This window comes from Cavia porcellus, unplaced genomic scaffold, assembly GCF_034190915.1.
Source record: "Cavia porcellus strain 051 isolate PalLab524CR breed Dunkin Hartley unplaced genomic scaffold, mCavPor4.1 scaffold_17, whole genome shotgun sequence".
Taxonomy (NCBI): domain Eukaryota; kingdom Metazoa; phylum Chordata; class Mammalia; order Rodentia; family Caviidae; genus Cavia; species Cavia porcellus.
The window spans coordinates 2,201,636-2,221,974 of NW_026947500.1; the positions used below are offsets into that span (position 1 = coordinate 2,201,636).

Sequence of the window (20,339 nt, forward strand, 5' to 3'; positions counted from 1 at the left end):
TTGTAAATGATGGGTTTGTAGTACTTCTGAAATTAGGTATTAATAGCATGCTGTTTGTTCTTCCTGCCACACATTTTCCTTGCTAAGTGAGAATATGGACTAGCCCAATTCTAGTTATTTTACTAGTTTCAACATTATATTTGTTAAAAGTATGAGCTTCAGATAAACATAGCACATGTACATAGTATCCAATATAAATAGTAATATTGAAGAACATGATAAACCGTGAAACAGTCACGTAACCAACAGCCATTTTCTGAGTTTTCTGTTTGTGGATTCTTATCTTCTGTACCATATTGGCACAAACAAACGCATCTTTAATATACTATTTTGGTTTGGTTGTACTAAAACAATAGAATATGTGTATTGTAAAAAAAGAATTTCTGAGAAAATAAATTTCTGTTGTTTAAATTCTCAAGTCTATGGCATTTTTGTTAGGCCATGGAGCAGTCTCAAGTTGTTTTTTTTTTAGTAAGAAGAGTTGTTTTTCTAAAATGTGCCGATCATTGGATAATACCATAAAAATTCATGGAACATAAACAAGACATAACACACAGAGGATGTGGCTTTGTAAACTCCAATGAAAATCTTGTTTTATTGAGGAATATAATCAAATAATTTAGACGCTGAATATACTAAGTTCTTTGGATTCATCTTTCCTGGTCGAACAAAATTAAGGTAGAATTAAATTTTTATTAGGAAGGTCATGGGTGGTGTCACAAAAAAGCAAACTAAATAGAAACTTTTTAAAGATAGGAAAGAAAAGAGGTGCTTAACAAGAACAGCGTGTAAGGAGTGAGCACTAGAATAAGGAAACTGTTCTCTTAGAAATAGCTGATGTGGAAAGGGTAGAGTCAATATGATGCAGTTGTTGTTTTGAACACCTAGAAAAACGGTGATGCAGCTTATTAACACGAGCAGTGCAGAAGAGGAGCCAGGCTGAGAGAAAACGGCCAAGGCGGTGCCTGAGATAGCAGTGATCGGTTCCGTTACGAAAGACCGATTTCTGTAGAAGAAATATTTAGTGCAGAGGCTGAAACACAGATACTGCTCAGTAATAACCGAAAGTGGATTTTGTTTATTCTCATTAATTTTTGAAAGCACCTAAGAGAGTTGTTCTCCTTCAACTTACCATTAAAAAAATGAAATAGTATCCAAAAGAGAGGTCTCATAAGTTAAATCACAATTACTTGTCTAGCCAAATAGGACAGTAAGCTAGAGTTAAAAGCCCATATGAAATAAGAATAAAAAAATTATTTTTTGAGACAGAGTCTTAGTATGTAGTTGAGGCTGGCCTTGAACTCACTATGTAGTTCAGGAGGCCTGGAACTCAGTGATCCTCCCGACTCAGCCTCTCAGAGTGCTAGGATTACAGGCATGTGCCACCACGCCTGGCTGACACTGGGACAATTTTAAATGAGCAGGCAGTCGCGGGATGAAATGCCTTTGTGAAAATGGCTTTTTTGATCATGATTGGATTTTGTATTAACTGGGGTGAGATTTAAAACAAACAACAAAACCAACCTAAGAAAGAGTCAGGAAGCCAGCTGTTCCTCCATGGAATACATGCCGAAATCATGAAGAGCCCTTTTTCTGGTTTTCTTTCTTACATCTCCAACACATAAAATCCACACTCTCAAAAGTGAGCTAGCCATTAAAACGCTGAAGAACACTACTGAGATCGCAATCAACTAAACTGTTGGAAGGAGGGAACATGCACAATCGGTAGCCAAAAAGCAATGAACTATTTTATAAAGGCATCAACCACTTCAAGAAAGGAAACAACTCAGTTTTGACATAAAGAAAGAAATCATTCTACAGTTTCTCCCAGTAAACACCTGGCCATGTAAATGTTGAAAACATTTCATTCCAAGGAGAAAATGATGATAATTTTTAAATTTCCTCTAAGTGCAAAATGTTCCCCAGGCTCATCCCCCGTGCTTAGGTATTACGTCTGCAGAGGCCCAGCCCTGCACTTTCCAGCCCTGTAATTGCAAAATTATTTCATGATTAAGCCTCAGTTTATTCCGGACAATCTTGAGCAGTGCTGCCCTTGTTGTTTAACTCTGGAAATTTTGTAATAAAAGTTTAATGAGTTACTTATTATTAGAATGTTTACGGCCATTATATTAAGGTGAACAATAATGACGTAAAGTTTGTGCGCATTTGATTTAAAATGTATTCAACTCACATATCAGTTAATGCAACAGTGAGTTTTTAAAAATCTCATCAATACACATGTATAAAAGCATAGATTAAAAACAAAATGAAGCAAAGACTGCTCATTTGCAATCAAACTAAATCCAGATCTTAACTTTTGGCGTTTTAGAATTTGAATAGGAATTGTCTTTATTATGACATTTTGAACAGAGTTCACAAGGGGACACGTATAAAGCAAGAGGAAAAGAGTTAAAATTAAGTCCTGAAGGCACTGCATATTTATTTATATTTAAAAGCTAACCAGATATTCTATTAATGATCATAAATATTAAGAGAATATACCAAAATAAATCTAGTGTATCTGATTTCTGTCTAACTGAAATACTGTGAAACCAAAGGTCAATCACATCTCCAAAAACACTTTCTTACCCACACAGAGAAATTGCCTACTGATTTTTCAGCTATAAATTAGATTTTCCAGATTCTGATATTAACCACAGGAGTTGTCAAGTTCCAAAAACATAGAAAACATATTTACCATTTACATACTAAATCTGTACAAAAATTATAAAACTCATATTAATAGCAGTGTTTCTTTCAAGAAGAGAGATTAGAAGGAAGTTAATTTTAAGCACTTATTTGAAGACATTGTAACAAATGGAATTGGCTAATATTATGGTCTTGTAAAATAATTAATCTTTTCTTTACTTATATAAGTGTGTGTGTCTGTGTGTGTGTGTGTGTGTGTGTGTCTGTGTGTGTGTGTGTGCGCGCGCACGTGTGTTGGCACAAAATAAGCTCTTACCTCCCATCCATAACTGGGGTCTTTCAGGTTTGACCTCTGCTCTCCCACATAAGGTCCAAATTTTTCACCTACTTCAATCTTCCTTTTGGTCCATATTCCTAGTCCTGCTCCAGGCATATTTGACTCTCGAAGTTCAAACTCAGCAGGGATGGGGATGTCATCGGGGATGTAGATGGGAGCTCTGTACGGAGAGCTCTCCTTTGGAGTAAATGCTTCACTGGATGTGGCCGGAGAGCATGGCTCTTGAACATTGAGGGAGGAAGCTCTGGCTACTCCATCTGCATCTGGCATTTCTTCCAAAGATAGCTCAGGGTAGTTGCCATATACACACTCATTACCTGTGAATAAATAAGCACTTTATGAATCCCTACTGATACAGGAGACAAAATTACACCAGGATAAATACTTCGTTGTATTGGTCCACTTCAAAAACTAAATAGGGAAGAACATTGTTAAAATCTGCCTTCATGAAAAATCTCTATTATTCACAGACAGGAAAGGTATAAAACTTATGATGTCTGTGGTTTATCAGTGGTGAATGTCAATCAAAGGAACTAATCTTTAATGTCTATACTTGATCCCTTATCTATCTGGGCAATAATGAAAAGTTGAATTATTGGTGTGCATGAAATAGAGACACAAAGTAAACATGTTTGCAAAAACAATCCCCACGCCACCCCAAGTTTAATTCTGACAAGATTATATAATTTATCAGAAAGTTGCACCTATTGGTGGTATCTTAGAATAAATGTGGGGGAACCATCAAAGATTCCAAAGGCTGCCATGTGCAACAAGGCTTACATCAAGAGGGGGAGATAATGTATTGAAATATCAAGCCACGCTTGTTCCTTCTCTTTTCCCACCTCTGTTTCAAGCACATCACCAAGTCCTTGGTATTTTCTTGCTTCAGTAATCATGCTGCGAAGAAAGTCAGTTACTCAAAGCTAGCAATTCTTCTGGATATCGTTTTAAAGTAAAGTCATTAAAAGCCATGTGTGGCGGCGCCCTCCTGTACTCCCAGCCCTCAATAGGCTGAAGGAGGCAGATGGTTGCAAGTTCAAGACCAGCCTGGGCTACAAAGTGAGCCCAAAGCCAGCCTGAACCAAATAGAGAGATCCTGTCTCAAAAAGGACTCAAAAAAGTCATTAAAGAAATGTAAAAAAAAAAAGAAGGAGTGTCTTGGGATGCACCAAAAAGATGAAAATTTCCTCCAGACAGAAATCAGAAGTCTCCTGCACAAGGCAGTCCCCTAAGGAGGAAGCTAGAAGGTGGAGAGGACCACGTGGAAAAGTAACCAGGCATCTGGGCCCAGGCACAGAGTCTCTCAGGGCTTCACAAAGCAGCACAGCCCCATACCTGATGTCCATCACATACCCTGCGAGATTTAAGGTCTTCATGAAATTTGAGGGGACTGGGAATAAAGGGAAGGAAACGAGCAGTGACTGGCTTGAATCTCCTGCCAGTTGAAGATTTCAGCTGTCTTAAATAAATACAAGTTTCTAAAAGAACTGAAAAAAATCAGACCTCCAAATACAAAGATCCAACCCAAAAATGGGCATCTGAGATGAATATGCATTTCACAGATAAAGAAATACAATTAGCAAATAAATATATGAAAAATGTTCAACATCATTGGTCATTTGACAGATGCAAAAACAACATTATGATTTCATCTCACTCTAGAAAAAAATGGCTATCAACAAGAAATGAACCGATAACAAATGCTGGCAGAGCTGTGGTTAAAAGGAACCTTTCTCCACTGTTGATGGCAATGCAGACTGGTACAACCAGTGGAAATTAGTGTGGAGATTCCTCAAAAAATTAGGATTAGAGGTTCCATTTGACCCAGCTCTCCCCCTTCTGAGTATTTTCCCAGAGAAAATTAAAAGTATCCTACCAAAGCAATACATGTGCGCCTATGTTTATAGCAACACAATTTGTAATAACCAAAACTTGGAAACAACCCAATGCCCATCAACTGAAGACTGGATAAAAAAGATGTGGTATTTTTATACAACGGAGTACTAATCAGCTATAAAGAAGGATAGGCTTGAGACTTTTATAGGTAAAAGGATGCAACTTGAGACCATACTCATAAGTGAAATAAATTAGACTCACGTGTGTAAACATTGTATCGTCTCCCTACTGTATGAAGTTGAAACAATAAATACAATCCAAAATATACAATAGATATTGTGAAATGGGGAGAAACTGTTCAAAAGGAAAGAGAAACTGGGATGAGGGAAAGGAGAAAAGAGAACGGGAACAGGAAAATATGATAGTTAAAATAGTTCTACTCCTAATTTCTGTTAGTTCATTGAAAAGTTTGTGCCTATGTTTTTGATCAGTTTTTCATGCCTGTGTCTTATAATACAAGCAATTACTTTGAAGATAACAATATTCAATGCATTAACCATTCTCACCTTCCTATTATCTTGTTTTGAAATTTTGTATCATTATTTTTCTTGCTTTTTTTCTTTAAAAGAAAAAAATGCATGCTTCATGTCTAGTGGGCTTATGAACTCAAAGCTGTACCTGCTAGATTTAAGTCACTAAACTTCAAAGGAAAAACAAAAAAAGATTAAAATTACCAGAGATAGATTTCAATCGGCCATTCAAAAGTAAAATTGAGTTCCTCCTTCAAATTCTAGGAGTTCGTACGTAGATGAAAACACAAAACCCACCAGTTAGGGAAGCTCTGGAAGCATTTCAGCTTCAGGTTGGTGCCCAGGTAAGGTGACCTTCAAGATCCTACCAAAACTTCAGTCCTATGAATTATTACAATTTTGCAAGATAGTTTACTGGGTTAGAGAATAAGAGACATCAGTTCTAGCTCCACTTATTCATTCAATCCTTGTCATGGTTTATGACGGTGGCCCCCAGGCCTCATGCGCTTGCATTGTGCATTTGTGATTGGTTCACTGTCTAGAGCTTGGATTGATGGTGTCAGTGCTCCACCCACAAAGGGGTGGAGCCCGGATGTGATGTAATGGCAGGAGGAAGGTCTGTCTCTCTCTTGCCGGTTTCCACCTTGCTATTTGCAGTCGCTATGAACTGTGACCCTGCCATGCCACCCTGCTTTGGAGCCAACTGATGTTGGACTGAAACCTCCAAAGTCTGTAAGAAATAAATCTTTCCTTCCCCAACTTTGGGCATCAGGTATTTTGTCTCAGTGATGAGCAAAAAGTAACTAAGACAATCCTCATTAACATTTGGCCATCACTAACCAACTTCTATCTCTTAAAATTTTATGAAGCACAAAGTGAATAGAAAGTATCCTGTAATGATGGCTTTTTATTTGAACATTGATATAATGTCATTTAAAGCCCATAAAGAACTCCAGACTGAAATTTATAGAACATGAGTTCTTAACATGCAAACTCATTATCTTTCAAGTTCAACGTGTCCAAAATCTTGAACATCACCATCTACTCTCAAATCGGTTCTCTTCCATACTTCACTATTTCCTCGATCACTATTTACAGCTTTAAAGTAACGTGAACTTTTTCTCACCTTCATCTCCCAGTCTATTCAGTCACTAAATGCTGTACTTTCATTGGAAGATTTTTCAAGTCTCCCAACCCTCATTTTCATGCCTGAATCTTCCAATGGTCCCCTAACTAGATTCTTAAACAACAGCCACTGCCAGTCTCCCTCAACACCAGCCAACACAGTGCTGCTGGGTTTATTTTTCTTTTTTTTTTTTTTTAAATTTAAAGAGAAAAACAAAACTAAACAAAGCAAGACAGTAAAAGGCTAGAAGCAACACAGAATTTCAAGAGAAAAAACATACAGTAAGAGTTCACCAGTTAATAGATCATACATTGTCAACTTACAAACAGCTATCCAGATTACAAAATTAAAGCATACAAAGTGGAGATTAATACAGTGAGATTGCAGTCAGTTCTGTTCAATGATCCAAGAAAAACTCAGCAATATGGTTCTCTTTCCTACACATTTAAATAAACTTGCAATTATATCCTTGAGATCACTTTCCTTCCTCTCTTTTTTACACTAACAATCGCGCATTTTCGTTTCCATTACTTCCACAGTTTTTTTAAGTTTTTCTTTGAAGTGGAAAAGAAAAAAGATTGAAAAAAAGGCCAAAAAACAAAAAACAAAACAAGATGGACCAAAGAAAAACCCAGTGTGACAAAGCAAAACAGAGTCATTTAGATCAGGAGGATGGACATAGCATAAAATGAAAAAATAAATTAAAAATTAAAAAAAAAATAAAGGGGGGGATTACTAGGTGATCAACAATGGTTACCATTCTGTATTTTTCTAGAACATCTATTTCCTGTTCAACAGACTCCAATAATTCTTTGGCTTGGGAAAACGTTTTTTCTCATTTTGAAACCAATTTTCTTTTCTAACTGATTCTCAACAGGAGCTCGCAGGTCAGAATAAACAGATCGCGTCCTAGTAAACTCAGCGAGCATCTTATAGTGCCTGTATCTTATCCGTATCCCTCTGTCCAATCAACTTCCAGGCAAACTCCCCAGTGAAGTCCTCTCTCTTTCTATCACCATCTCATTTAGCACAGAACTGCCTTTCCTTTAATTCTTAAATAATTTCACCTCAGCTTTGACATCAAAAACTGTACATTGCTGCGTAGAGTTTAACGTGTGTTTGTTTTATTCCCAACTAAGAAATAGGTCCTAGAAAACAAGTGCTAGAATTCGCAATTCTCAGGAATTCTCCAAGAGATGTGCACATAAATGTTTAATAGATGTTTGTTAAACAGGTAATTAACCTCACATATATAATTTCATTGAGCTGTTACACCAAATCAATATATTCTCTCCAAATATAGGAAACTATTTAAAACTTGGAATGTACCTTAAAAGTATAAAAATAGGGGCTGGGGATTTAGCTCAGCGGCATAAGCAACTGCCTTCACAGTCATGAGTCCCATCCCCGGTACTGATAAAAAAATTTTTTTTAAAAAGATAAAAGCATAAAACAGAATATTAACATAATGCAAACTTTTCTTCAAACACATCAAAATGAATATTTTAGTATCATGAAGAACTATCTTCAGAGAAATATATTCCAGTTTTCAGACATATTTGATAAAGTTCATATAATTCCCTCTATTGGGAAGATATTTTGCTTCAACCTAGTATTCAGAAGTCACTGACAGCCTTCATATAGCTTAAAAAATATGGATACATCTTTCCAGATCTATTCTGTGATATGTGCCTATGGTTCTAGCTATTGGGGAGACTGAAGCAGGGGCAGAAAGATACTCTTCCAATCACTCCTAGTACAATTCCCCCTATTTCTTCATGGAGTTACATCAGTCACACTTCAGTTCCAGTAATATGATCCCAGATCACATTAAAAAAAAGGAGACGAAAGTAACTGTGTCCTTCTGCTCACATAGGGATCCTATGACCACAAAGCCTCCATTTAGATTTCGGAGACAGAATGTGCCTGGGCTACTGACCAGAAGAATTCAGATTTAAAACCTGAACATAAGTCTGCATACAAAGACAAAATAAAACATCAATTAAACCTAAAGAACAACTTACATGGGCCAAGCAAATCCAGAGACAGAGTCAGAGTTCTACTCATCCACATCTGGGCATTAAGTGCACATGCAGGCCCAGGCAACTTGTTTTCAAGACACTGTTAAGCTATTTTAAACAGAACTAAGTATAACACGGGCTATGGTGACAAAAACGAAAATATAAAACTGCTGAACTTTACCTATCAAGACATGCAATGATATTTCGATGTAATCTAGTATTAAAGAAAGTTTCTTCAGCAATGTAGTTGATCATACACATTGAATATTTGCATTAGCCAAAATAAACTAATGTTTCTGCATGCATTACTTAAGAACTATCCAAAAAGCTGCTAAAACATTTCATCGAGATGATAAACTACCTCAATTATCATATCTCCATTAAATCTCTGTTATTGGGGAAAAGTTGGTATATCCTTTCCCTTGGCTTATAGTTAATTAAAGAATTTCTCAGATATCACAACGGACAGATTAGGCACATTTACAATAGGTAAGTATCAAGTAAGAAGTGCTATATACATCAATGGTCCCATAAAAATAAGTAACCCTTGTAACGTTTTGGAGCCAAGCTGCTTGCTACTGTAATTTGCTTCATGCATCCTTTGAGCGTGCCACTAACTGAAGAGGACAGGCAGACTAGCTTGTGGTCGGATTGACGCAATAGCCTAGGAAATGCGCTTGGAAATCAGCTTCTTCACGTCAAATTTTAAGGGTTCTAATGTCCCTGGAGACCAAGCAAAAGTCCATATTTCAATTAGATCATATGTATTTCCATGATATTTAACTAATTAACCTAGCTGTTCACTTTAGAAGTTTTATTTTGAAAATATAACAAAGTCTTCAAAGGGAAATTGCTGAGATAATACCTATGTTAATTTCCACTACTGCATCTGTATTTTATCATTTTTACACTCACAATAATTCAATGAAATGGTAGTAAGAAGAATAATTTTTCATTATGCAAATGTGGACTATTTCTCATGGATGCTAAGCAGTGTATCTCTACAGGAACCTGAATCAAACCGAGTACCTGAATCTAGCTCTTCCTCCTGTTAGGCCATTTGATTTTTCTTTTGTTTAAAAATATGCTTCCAAGTTTATTTCATCAACATTATGGCTATATTATGTGACTAACTTGAGTTTCAGCTTTGTACTTAACAATTAATTGTAAGCATTTTCTTATGTTTTCCTATTTTCTAAAACTACTTTTAGGTGCTGCATAATATTTTATCATGTGGATCCACAGTAAGTAAACGATTTGCATAGCATCTGTGTTAATTTTCTAGTGCCATAAATATCACTGGAGTAAACATTCTTTAGTATAAATACTTATCCATTTCAATTGCCTGAGGGTAGATTCCTGTGAAAACAAACAAAACAAAAACCTAGTGAATGCTGATAGATAATCTTTCCAAAAGTGTATACTAACTTACACTCCTACAAGCCATACTGACATTTATTATTGTTTTGGTTTTCATTTTTTAATATAATAGAGAAAATTATAACTAAATTTTTGCTTTCCTTTATATCTCACTGATTACTGACACTAAAAAATTTGTCATTCATATTTCTTCCTATGCAAGATGACTTTGCACACTTTTAATTGTGCTTTATTTCTATCTTATTAATGATAAAGAAGCTAGTAAAAGTTTTATTAATTTTCCAGTAAATAATTTGCCACTTCTTGTTTTAAGAGATTTTTTCACTTTTATGGAAATAAGTCTAGTTTTCCTTTGTGATTTTTACATTTTCCTTAGAAAATCTGTACCTTTTCTGAGAGTGAAAAAAAAGGTTCTATCGTATTTTCTTTGAGTTTCATAGTCGCTGTTCTAGCAACCTGGATTACCAATGATTTACTGCTGAGTGGAAAGCACAGAAAAATGATTTCATTTACTAGAGCTCCTATGAACGGCAGGCTAGAAAAAAATGCTATTTCATCATAATTCTTTGGTTCTTATTTGCAAGCCTGGCCTAAGATGCCGTCTCTTTTTGTGGGTTTTACAGCTCACCGTTTGTTTCCTTTGGCCTCTGTTTAGTTTAACTGCAAATCTTCTGGGCAGACGCCATTCAAACTGCTGAGCTTCACCATCAACAGCATTCAGCACCCATCTGATATTTACCACTCAGCATTATCATTGGTAACATAAATAAATTTCCTTGCCACTCTTCACATTAATTCATTGCTAGAAAATATTCAGCCACTAGATAGCTTAATGTTAATATTAAAATCATATATATCTAGTTTGCTATAAAGGAAGCCTGATCTGTCATTAAACAAGAGATCAGTTATACTAAGCTGTGCACGTGTATACATATATACTCTGTAAGCTCATGCGCTTTTGTAGTGTGTATGTACTTGCGAGAAAGAGCAGGGCAGAGAGAAAGGGGAGGTGCTTCACAGCTTTCTAATCTTAAAAATAGGCTGAGACAGAAACCTGATTTGGGATCCCAGGCAGACTGGCTGAGATCATAAGTACATGAAACAACGCCAAGAGGAACCCAACTAGGGAATCGAACAGATTAGGTAACTCAAAAATTTAGACATTTCCCCCCATTATGTTCCTCGTTGCAGTTTTGTAATAAAAACACGAGTGAACTTCAAAGGAAGCTCTGTAGTAAAGGTTAATTGCTACTAGAAGAGAGGGTGGGCCCAAGCACGGCACTTTGGGCCCAGCTTGCAAGCAGACAGGAAGGATTACACGCGGCTGCAAGCATAGGATGTGTGCCCAGCTTTAGGAGGAGAAGAGGCTCAGCCAAGCCTCAGAGCCCACCAGGGATCTCCTGGTAGGATGTGAGCACACACGTACGAGTCTGAGGGTCCATGCGGGCTTAACGGTGGGCAGGGCAGGGCAGGGGAAGACATCCATTTCCTTCCCAAATTAAAACCGGAGGGACGTGCTCTTCTTCCCTCCTCGGGACAATTCCAGAGCAGGGCAGAGGCCTGCCTGTGAGAAGGCAGAGGACTTCAGAGGCCAGCTCTCTGCTTCAGATCCAATAAACTCGTGCTGGGCTGGGGAACCAGGGTGGAGCCCAAATAATGCCAGATGCACAAACAGAACAAAGAAGGGGCCTATGAACTGGCCAGCAAAATATTCTGTGAGAAGGGCCCAAGATAAAGAAAGTTAAGATCCCAACAAAATGAAGAAGGAAACTGGTAAGGAAAATGAATTTCCAGAACACGGACCTAAACAAGCCATCAGGACTGTGCTAGGCGTCCAGAGGCACAGGTTCAATAGGCCTCAGTGCACCCTGCCTCCAGAAAGGGGGGAGAGAAACAGACTTCAGTGCAGCGCTCCACACTGCACTCCACGGTAGAGCCCACAATGGTCCAGACACTATTTGTTTGAGAAGCATCCATCAGCATGGCTTGGCGCGTGGAGCTTTTTAAAAGGCCCCTCAGCGTCCTTGCACTGCTAGTATTTGCTGCTTCCCTGTGCCCTGCTGTTCTCTCTTCCTCATGGACCTCCCCCAATGTTTCCTCAAAATATTTAATTTATGGGTTGACAAAAAGCCTCAGAATGGAACAGAACCGAAAGACAAGGCAGCCAGGGAAACGGCAAAGAGCATCACAGGAACCGAAACGAGAGGACTGAGTCAGGGGCGATGTTTGCTTTTCTCCTAGTGTTGTGGCATCGCTCTTGCTTGTGTTGCGGCTTTTCAACCTGGTTAAAAGTCTTTCCACTGTCCTAGGAATTTCACAGCCATTTCACTGAACAAGTTTGGTTTGGGAATTAAACTGGAAGCTCCTGAGCTATTACGAAACTTACTTGCCTATTCAGGAGTTTGTCTTTAGAGACAGAACTAAGCTTTTTAAATGGCTATGGAGGAAAAATACTAGAACATTCATAGTTGAGGAAAAAGGAAAGTCTTTTGGTATCTAGTTAAAGAATCTAAGACAGCTAAGATAAAGGCACTGAAGTTCTGTAAGTAGTATTCCAAGGGAAAGCATGAGCTGCTGAATGTTTGCCCGTTCTGTTGTTAGGAAGCTGCAGCCACCAATGCCCGCTGGAACGGTCAGGTAAGAACAGACTACCAGGCATCAGACAGTGTTTCTTCTACATTACAACCGTGTGCCTCAACGTTCTTTTAGCAAGATACATTTTTAAGGGCCTTTGGCAACCTTTGACCTGATAGGTTTTTTATAAGCCTTTTACATCCCCAAAATGACTTTCCTTCAGATTGGTTTAGAGTAAAGTAGAAGTGCCATGTTTTTATGTCGCAGCAGACTGGGTGGTTACTCCTCAGGCAGTCTGAAATGACCAGAGTACAGCCTTTCAGTATTCAAGTCCTATCTACAGTAATTATTTGCCAGCGTATCTAAAAGAAGGCAGGCATTTCCTGTTGCACACAAATGGGACACTCTTATCTAAATTACTGTTTAAACAGGTATTTAAGAAAAGACTATCACAGGCAGGAATTCACTGATGACGGAACACATTAGTTTAGGGCTGGACATGTTAGTTGAGGACTAACCATTGTCAAGAAAGGAAGTGTATCAGCATCAGGAAGGTATAGAGAATACTTTACAACTCCCATATGGGTTGAGATGGAGGATCATAAACCATGCTGCCATTTGTGCTTGGGAAGGTAGGCTGGCACAGTCGCAGATGTGAAGGTCTGTATTTTGCAGCGTCACTGGAGCCTGGGGGAATCTTGAGAGGCAGCCTTCAGTGTCCTCGATCTTTGGGGACCCTGCTTCCAATCCATAAAATAAGCCTGTTGGACAAGTTTATCCCCAAGTCTATTCCTCTCAAACAATCCTACTTCTACATGATGAAAACCAAAGGGTGGTCAAAGTCTGGTATACCCAAAACTTATAAAGTATATTTCCTGGAAAGACACTTTAAAAATGGGTTGGTTCTGTCCCAACACGCAACCTGGAAGAAGCTGTATTCTGGCTGCCTAACTGTGCTCTAACCAGTGAAACTGGAATTTATTCCCGGTAGAGTCTTATAAAACTGAGCTGTTATTCTCATATTAAGTAGATTGCCCTCTGGTGAGGACTGTGGTTTACGTGTGGGCAGAGTGTGTGGTTTACTACCTCTAATTTGTTTATGTTGTTGATGGTGGTTTCGGAAGAAAGCAACATTCCTTCACATGATCAAGAATGACCTGATTCGCTTCCTTCAGAAAACGTGTTTAAAGGTGGGCAGAGACATGAGGGGGCATTAATGTGCCATTGCTAATGGAAGAGCAACTGGGATCCCTCTGACCACAGCTCTGCTTCCTTCAGCTCTGCATGTGAAACAAGAGCCCCGACTTGTTTATTATAATTACCTAAGTGTGGCTTGGTGGCTTTTGGCAGAGCTCCTTCTTGCCTCCAATGGAGACCAAAGCCCAGGAGCTCCAGACTAAAAGAAAGAGGTGGGGAAATGCATTCTCCTGCTAAGGAGACTGAATTCTAAAATCAAATGGGTGAAAATACTCAAAATTGTCCTCAAAAGATGAAAATCAAAAAGTAAAAGAGAAAAAGATCTGCTTTCTACTATACAGTAAACAAAGAGAGGGTGTGCAGAATGAATAAACAGTGTAAGTTCACATTCATTCTCACAGCAGACTTGAGACAGACCCTTCTTCACTGCTACAGAGCAGAAATGCTTTCTTATAACCAGGAACCCCACATAAGAAAAGAAAAGAAAAGGAAAGGAAAGAAAAGAAAAGAATTATGCATGCCTGGCAGAAGAGGGAGTTGTAGCAATGGCTTGCCGATAAAAAAGAAATGTGAACAAGCAATTAAACACTGACCTATCCATACTCGTGGTTTAATGAAAAGCAGAGAGTGCCAAGAAGAATGAAATTTTGTTAGTTTCAACATTAGGTTTCATTTGAAAATGAGCAATGGCCCTTCTCGTCTCAAGGTTTGTTAACTAAAAGACAATAACAACTTTTGATCTTAAAATAATTCTGTGGGAAGTTTTCCTTGGTTTGGCTGCACACATAGTAACTGCCATGTAAAAGAAGTTTAGCTGTTGCCAAGCAAGGCGATTTGCTGCCCGATTCTAAGCTCCCATATTGAATTTCCCAATTCCACATCATATTAAACGCAAAATCATTCATAACCATAGGAAAGGAGAATGTCATTGAAAAGCATAAAAGAAAGTTTCTTTTTTATTTGAGAAAGCATTCTACACTTTGATACAAATGTTTTCAGAAAAATACGAACAGATGTGCTATGTAAGTGTGTATACATACACCAATAGCACTTATGATTTGAGAAGGGGTAATTTCAACATTGTTAAGTGGTAACACAAGCTAGGTATTTAAGGGAATGATATAATATGACAACTTCATAGACTACCAAACTATGCAGCGTCTCTGGAAATTGTCATTATCAACATGCACAATAACTAGCAGCATTAGGTGGTCTGTACAGTGTCCTTCATGTCTAATTGAGTCACACAGCCTAAGACACTTGATGGGCACCAGGCACTGCCTCCTAAAGACAACTGACTTTTTCAGAAAAGGCTTTCAGGGTCCCTTCTCTATAAATTACTATTGTTTGCAGTAAGAGAGATTATAAATGTTTGCTGGCAAAAACTAAATTTATTTACAAACGGGGCCTAATTTATTTATGGCTCTAGTACAATAGGTTTTTGTTGAAATATTTATGTTATCTATATGTCTGCCTCACTAAACTCTATCACAATCATAAACACTGTTGAAAAATTATTTGCAGTTAGCAAGATTTAAACTACCCATTATATCACCAGCTAGTGCCAGTAAACTTTTGCTCTGGTTGATAAAGTTTCTTCCCTGGAATAAATATACATTTGACTTTCAAAATCTTTGGTGGGCTCCATCTTATGAAAAAAGAAGGATTAAACAGATGTTTCAGACATTACCTCTTCTGTGTGATTGCTTCAATTGCACATTCAACTGAAACTTTATGGATAGACTACAAGAGTAGTCATATTCAAACCCTTCTTTTACCATTTAAAGAAGAAATTAGGTAACCGAAGGGAGGAGGGTAGAGCCTTGACTAAGGATGCTACCCCTCAGATGTACATGTATGTCCACTCAAAAATATTTATTTGTACAGTTTTGACTGAAACCATCCAAATTTCTAAGGATAGATATAGGATTGAATGGAGTAAAAATTTTGCCCCAAGTAGCTGAGAGTTAAATGGTGAAAAAGAGGGTAGCAGGTATCTGGTGATGTAATAAAATGGGTCTATGATAAAGTTAGGAAGAGGGATAAGTGTTAAAAGGGATGTGGCTCTAATGGTTGGATGCCCCAATCATACAGAATCTGTACTCTTAGACTGACTAAAATCATATATAGCTGGCCATTTTTAGCCACAGGATCTACAGCCAACTGCAGATAGGGAATATTTGACAAACAAAATTGGGTCTGCGTGAAGTGTGCATATTTTTCTTCTTGTCATTGTTTCCCAAACAATACAGTGCAACAAGGTTTTGTGCAGCAATTACCTGGTATTAGCATTACAAGTCATCTAGAAATGACTTAAAGTACATGGAGGAAATATTATAGCATTATGCAAATGAGATGAGCATACACAGATTTTCTTATTTACCACCTCCTCCATAAAACCAGGAGATGACTGGACATACTAAATTTTTGAAGAATGATCTTCTTTTTCTTATTGGTAGAAATGCCATTGTCACTTGTATGTATTTCCAAAGATCACCAAGTTATTCTCAGTAATCTGAGGATCAAATTGGGATTATTTAATTGTGCTGTTGGTACTTCTAAATAACTCACTTTAAAAATGGAACCAACAGGTTATAAAACAACATGATGACATTTCCATTACAAAATGAGTCAAAAGAACACTGTATGGAGAAGTGAATAGTTTGTGTGTCATAACTAATGAAAACATGTTTCTACATGATCTACTTTATTGAAAAATACCATAGTTCTGGTGTAAATACAGTGGCACCACTATAATGTCAGTGAAACTTTCTGACCCAATATAACATTTATTTTCTAGCTGGAATTAGAAGTTGCTCCAAACATACCAGAACTAGTTCTGGTTGACCCAAGTATGATGATGTATTCCAAGGAAAGATTGGTCCCCAAAACATTTTATCAGGCTGAATCTTCCCTGGCCTGATTAAGCAAAAGTCATCGGAGAAATGGCAGCTTATGGCTTCCCGGTGCTTCAAATTACCCATCAGACAACGGATTCTTATCCCAATAATATTCACATATACCTACAGTAGTCAAAGAAACTTAACAAAAAGCCAATGTTGATAGTAGTAAATTTTGATAGTAGTAATTTTTAGCATATAAAGAAAAGATCATTTTAAGGATGATTCTGAGAAATTTTATTCTGAAAGGTTATAACTACACTCCTTAAATTAAATTAAATCCTCTGATTGAAGTAACTATTTTTAAGCCAGATGCAATGAATGCATCTATTGTCCTAACACTTGGGAGGTTGAGGCAGTAGAATTCCATGAGCCAAGGAACTTGTGGCTATCCTGGGCAATATAGAGGGACTCCACCTCACACAATAAAAAAGAAAAGAAAGAGAAAGTCACATTGTTCATAAGACTACAGTATCTCAGTGTTAAAGGAGCCAGAAAATTGTCGGCTTGCTCATTTCAATAATATGCTTGCTAATTCAAAAATATTGTAGATGAACCCTGTGAATCTAGGTGAGTCATGACTACTCAAGAGGAAAACCTGGAAATTTTATAATTTTGTCAAAAATCCACAATGTTAAGAAATTAGAGAATAATTACATAATAACTTAATATGTTTTGTGTTTTCATGACTTTTTTCTCTTTGTTGTTATGTCTACCTTTAAATTTTAATACACCTCACCACTATTAATTCTTAGAAACTTTGGCCCAAAGTAGATTCAACATCATGCCAGAAAATGTTAATATTCAGTCAATAAGACTCCTACGCTCCAAGCTCCATAGAGGCAGAGAGGGAGGTGGAGTCACACAAAAGAGTAAAGTGAAATGGCTGATTTTTGAGTACTTACAATCTTGTCAGGGAGATAAGACAAATATCCAGGAAGAATTAACTTTTAAAATCTATATTAAATAGAGTCAAGTATTTAAAGACTGCAATGTTCAACACTAAAAATGATATTCCTTTTCGTTAATAAAAATGAAGTAGAAGATGGCTTAAAAATTCTAATTGTGATGAAGACAGATAATCGAAAGGATTTTGAAACAAAGGATTATAGATTGTGGCCGAGCCTTGGAGAGGTAATGACTTTTAATTGGATTGAGTTTATCATATGTGCAGAGGTACAGCAGACACAGAAGAAAGGATTAGTGTGATTTCCACTTTCCATTATTTGGCATAATGAGAAAACAGAGGGTGGTCCACGTCCCTGGTACATGTTATGAGCCATAGGAGATGCTTAATATGTCAGGTTTTGGTAGCACTGAGCTCTCCTATATAAACATATTTATTTGGACATAGTTAAGTCAAAATAAGTCACCTGGAAAAAAGTCACAGGTCATTAATTTGCATAGTACAAAGGATTTATGAATTTTTAAATTAATCCTCCTGGATCTCTAGACCATTTCAAACAGTAGGGCATATCTACATTTTTCTTCAAAGTTTAGATAGCTTAAAGGGTCAAATGAAAATGCTTGGCTGAAGAAAACCCAGCTGAGCAAACTTTCTTTCTTGTAGGTAGAAAAGGAAGGTATTATATAAATTCTTCCAAGAAATACCATTATCAAAATACAGACACAAAACAAACAAAATAAACAACAGCAAAAACACAAACTTGAGTAAATGTTTGGTGAGTTACAAAAGGATCGCACAACTGGCACACCCCAAATTCAAGTAACCCCAAGTGGAACAATTATTGAAGCTTATCTCCAACAAAACCCCACTAGACTGCAAGGTGATGGAGGCAAACAGTATGGGTGCCTGACAAAATGAAGAATCCTCAGAATAAAGAAAAGTTCCCAATGTGTGACAACAATTCATTGGATTTTAATTGACTCAAAACTACCAACCAAAGTAAACCAGTTCTACTGGGAACAGTGAGTCATAGCTCTTCTTCCTTCTCTGATGGGGAAGTTCTGACACAAGTGTTCAAAAGGCATCGCACAAATTGTGTTGTCTCTTTAAAGATATCGTAAAATTGCCACTGCTAGAGAGTGCACTCAAGCCAAATCTACACACACACACACACACACACACACACACACACACACACAGAGTTCAGACTCCCAAGATGCTTAAAGATGAACTTAACTAACTGTAACCTGTTCAGAGTATTTTGTTTCCCTCACATGGCAACCTCTTCAAATATGTTAGTTATAAAAGGGATAAAGATAAACATAGTCTTGTATTTGCGTCCTTTTCTCAAGAGCTTTTACTGAATCTTTGGGGGAAAAAGGACTACCAGTAAGCCAGTATCAAAACATTGCCAACTAAACTTGATTTCACCAACATTTATTGAAGCACCTTTTATGAGCCAGCTACACCTTATCTAATGCAGAATGTGAGCTTCACAAGGTTAGAGAACTTGTTTGCTTTCTTTACTGCTGTGCCAAGCACAGCACCTGACACATAGTAAATACTTGATAAATATTTCTTAAGTGAATAAAGAATGCAGAAATCAACCAGAGAAGTTTAAAGATTAGAATATCTATCACCAAACCAGATTGTACATCAAAATTTGATATGGAGCTTATTTTTTTAAATATAAATTTTATGAAATTTCTAGACCTATTACTAAATAAAGCTCATGTGAGAGAATCTTTACATATTATATTATATCACATCATATCACATAAAATATAATACTACAAGCCATTGTGACAAAAAACTGGACTCTTGAAATATGGCTACTCCAAATTAAAATATGCTAAAACTTGATAATAAAAGTTGGTAACAAAAAATGTAAAATATATAGTTGTAATATTTTCAAATTGCATACTACAGTGATATTTGGGGCATTGGGTAAATACAACATATTAGTAAAATTAATTGCACCTATTTATTTTCATTTGCTTTAAAGTGACTACTATGAGATTTAAAATTAAAGCATATCTTACATTTATATTTCTACAGGATAACACTAGCTTTTAAAATATTTATGATATCAAGTTGCAGGAAGAATCAGAACAGTATGTTTGCTAATGCATTTTTTATAAAATTTATAGAGAAAATTACATTGCCAAGAGTCATTTTCATTATTCTTAAGGAAAGGGGTTGTGTGTCTAGGTCTTAAGTGATAGATCTTAGAAGGCAATGCTTTTCAGGTCTATCTACACTTCGATAACACAAGGTAGTGAAATGGCTCATGAACAATTCATCCTCCACAACTTCCTATCAATAAATCTCTTCAGATACTTACTGAAATGAAATGTAAAGAGACATCAATGGTGCAAAATGCTCATCTAATTACACCATGCTACCCTATAATAGTTTCTGTTGTGCAGGGAAATGTCTGAGCTAAATATGTTTGGAGAAAGGTTTACACTTAAATATGGCATTATTGACAACTGAACAATGAGAAATATTTGATGATGAGCAGTGAAAATCTATTGCACATGGTATCAACCTAAAGTCCAGGGCATTCGTAGGAATAATTTGTCTTTTTTCCTATCTCCTTGGTAAAGCAATTCATTTCATCACTTCAAAAATAAAATATAGCCTGAAACACCTGAGAAATAAAAGGTCATGAAGAATTTTGTAACCCCTTCCATCACTTAGTGCAGTTGATGAACCTCTAGAAATGCTGTCTAGGTTGGGCTGATGAATACATGTCAGGAGCAACCTGGCTGTATAGACACTGCACTGTCCAGACGATATTCCCAAGAATCTGCAGCTCAGTGTGTACGGAGACAGAAAACAGCACCGCTCTGTCTTCTTGCTAATTAAACAAAATCTTT

The 20,339-nt window shown here is 37.0% G+C and overlaps 1 protein-coding gene across 10 annotated transcripts in view; it reads right to left on the reverse strand.

Moving 5' to 3' along the window:
- The window catches only part of Mecom (MDS1 and EVI1 complex locus), a 533,468-nt gene that overhangs the window by 268,959 nt on the left and 244,170 nt on the right, over positions 1-20,339 (reverse strand). For all 10 annotated transcript variants that reach the window (XM_013145501.3, XM_013145498.3, XM_003463516.5 and 7 more), the window contains exon 2: positions 2,966-3,303. In XM_013145501.3, coding sequence (XP_013000955.1) covers positions 2,966-3,303 — 338 coding nt within the window. The remainder of the gene's footprint in view (positions 1-2,965; positions 3,304-20,339) is intronic.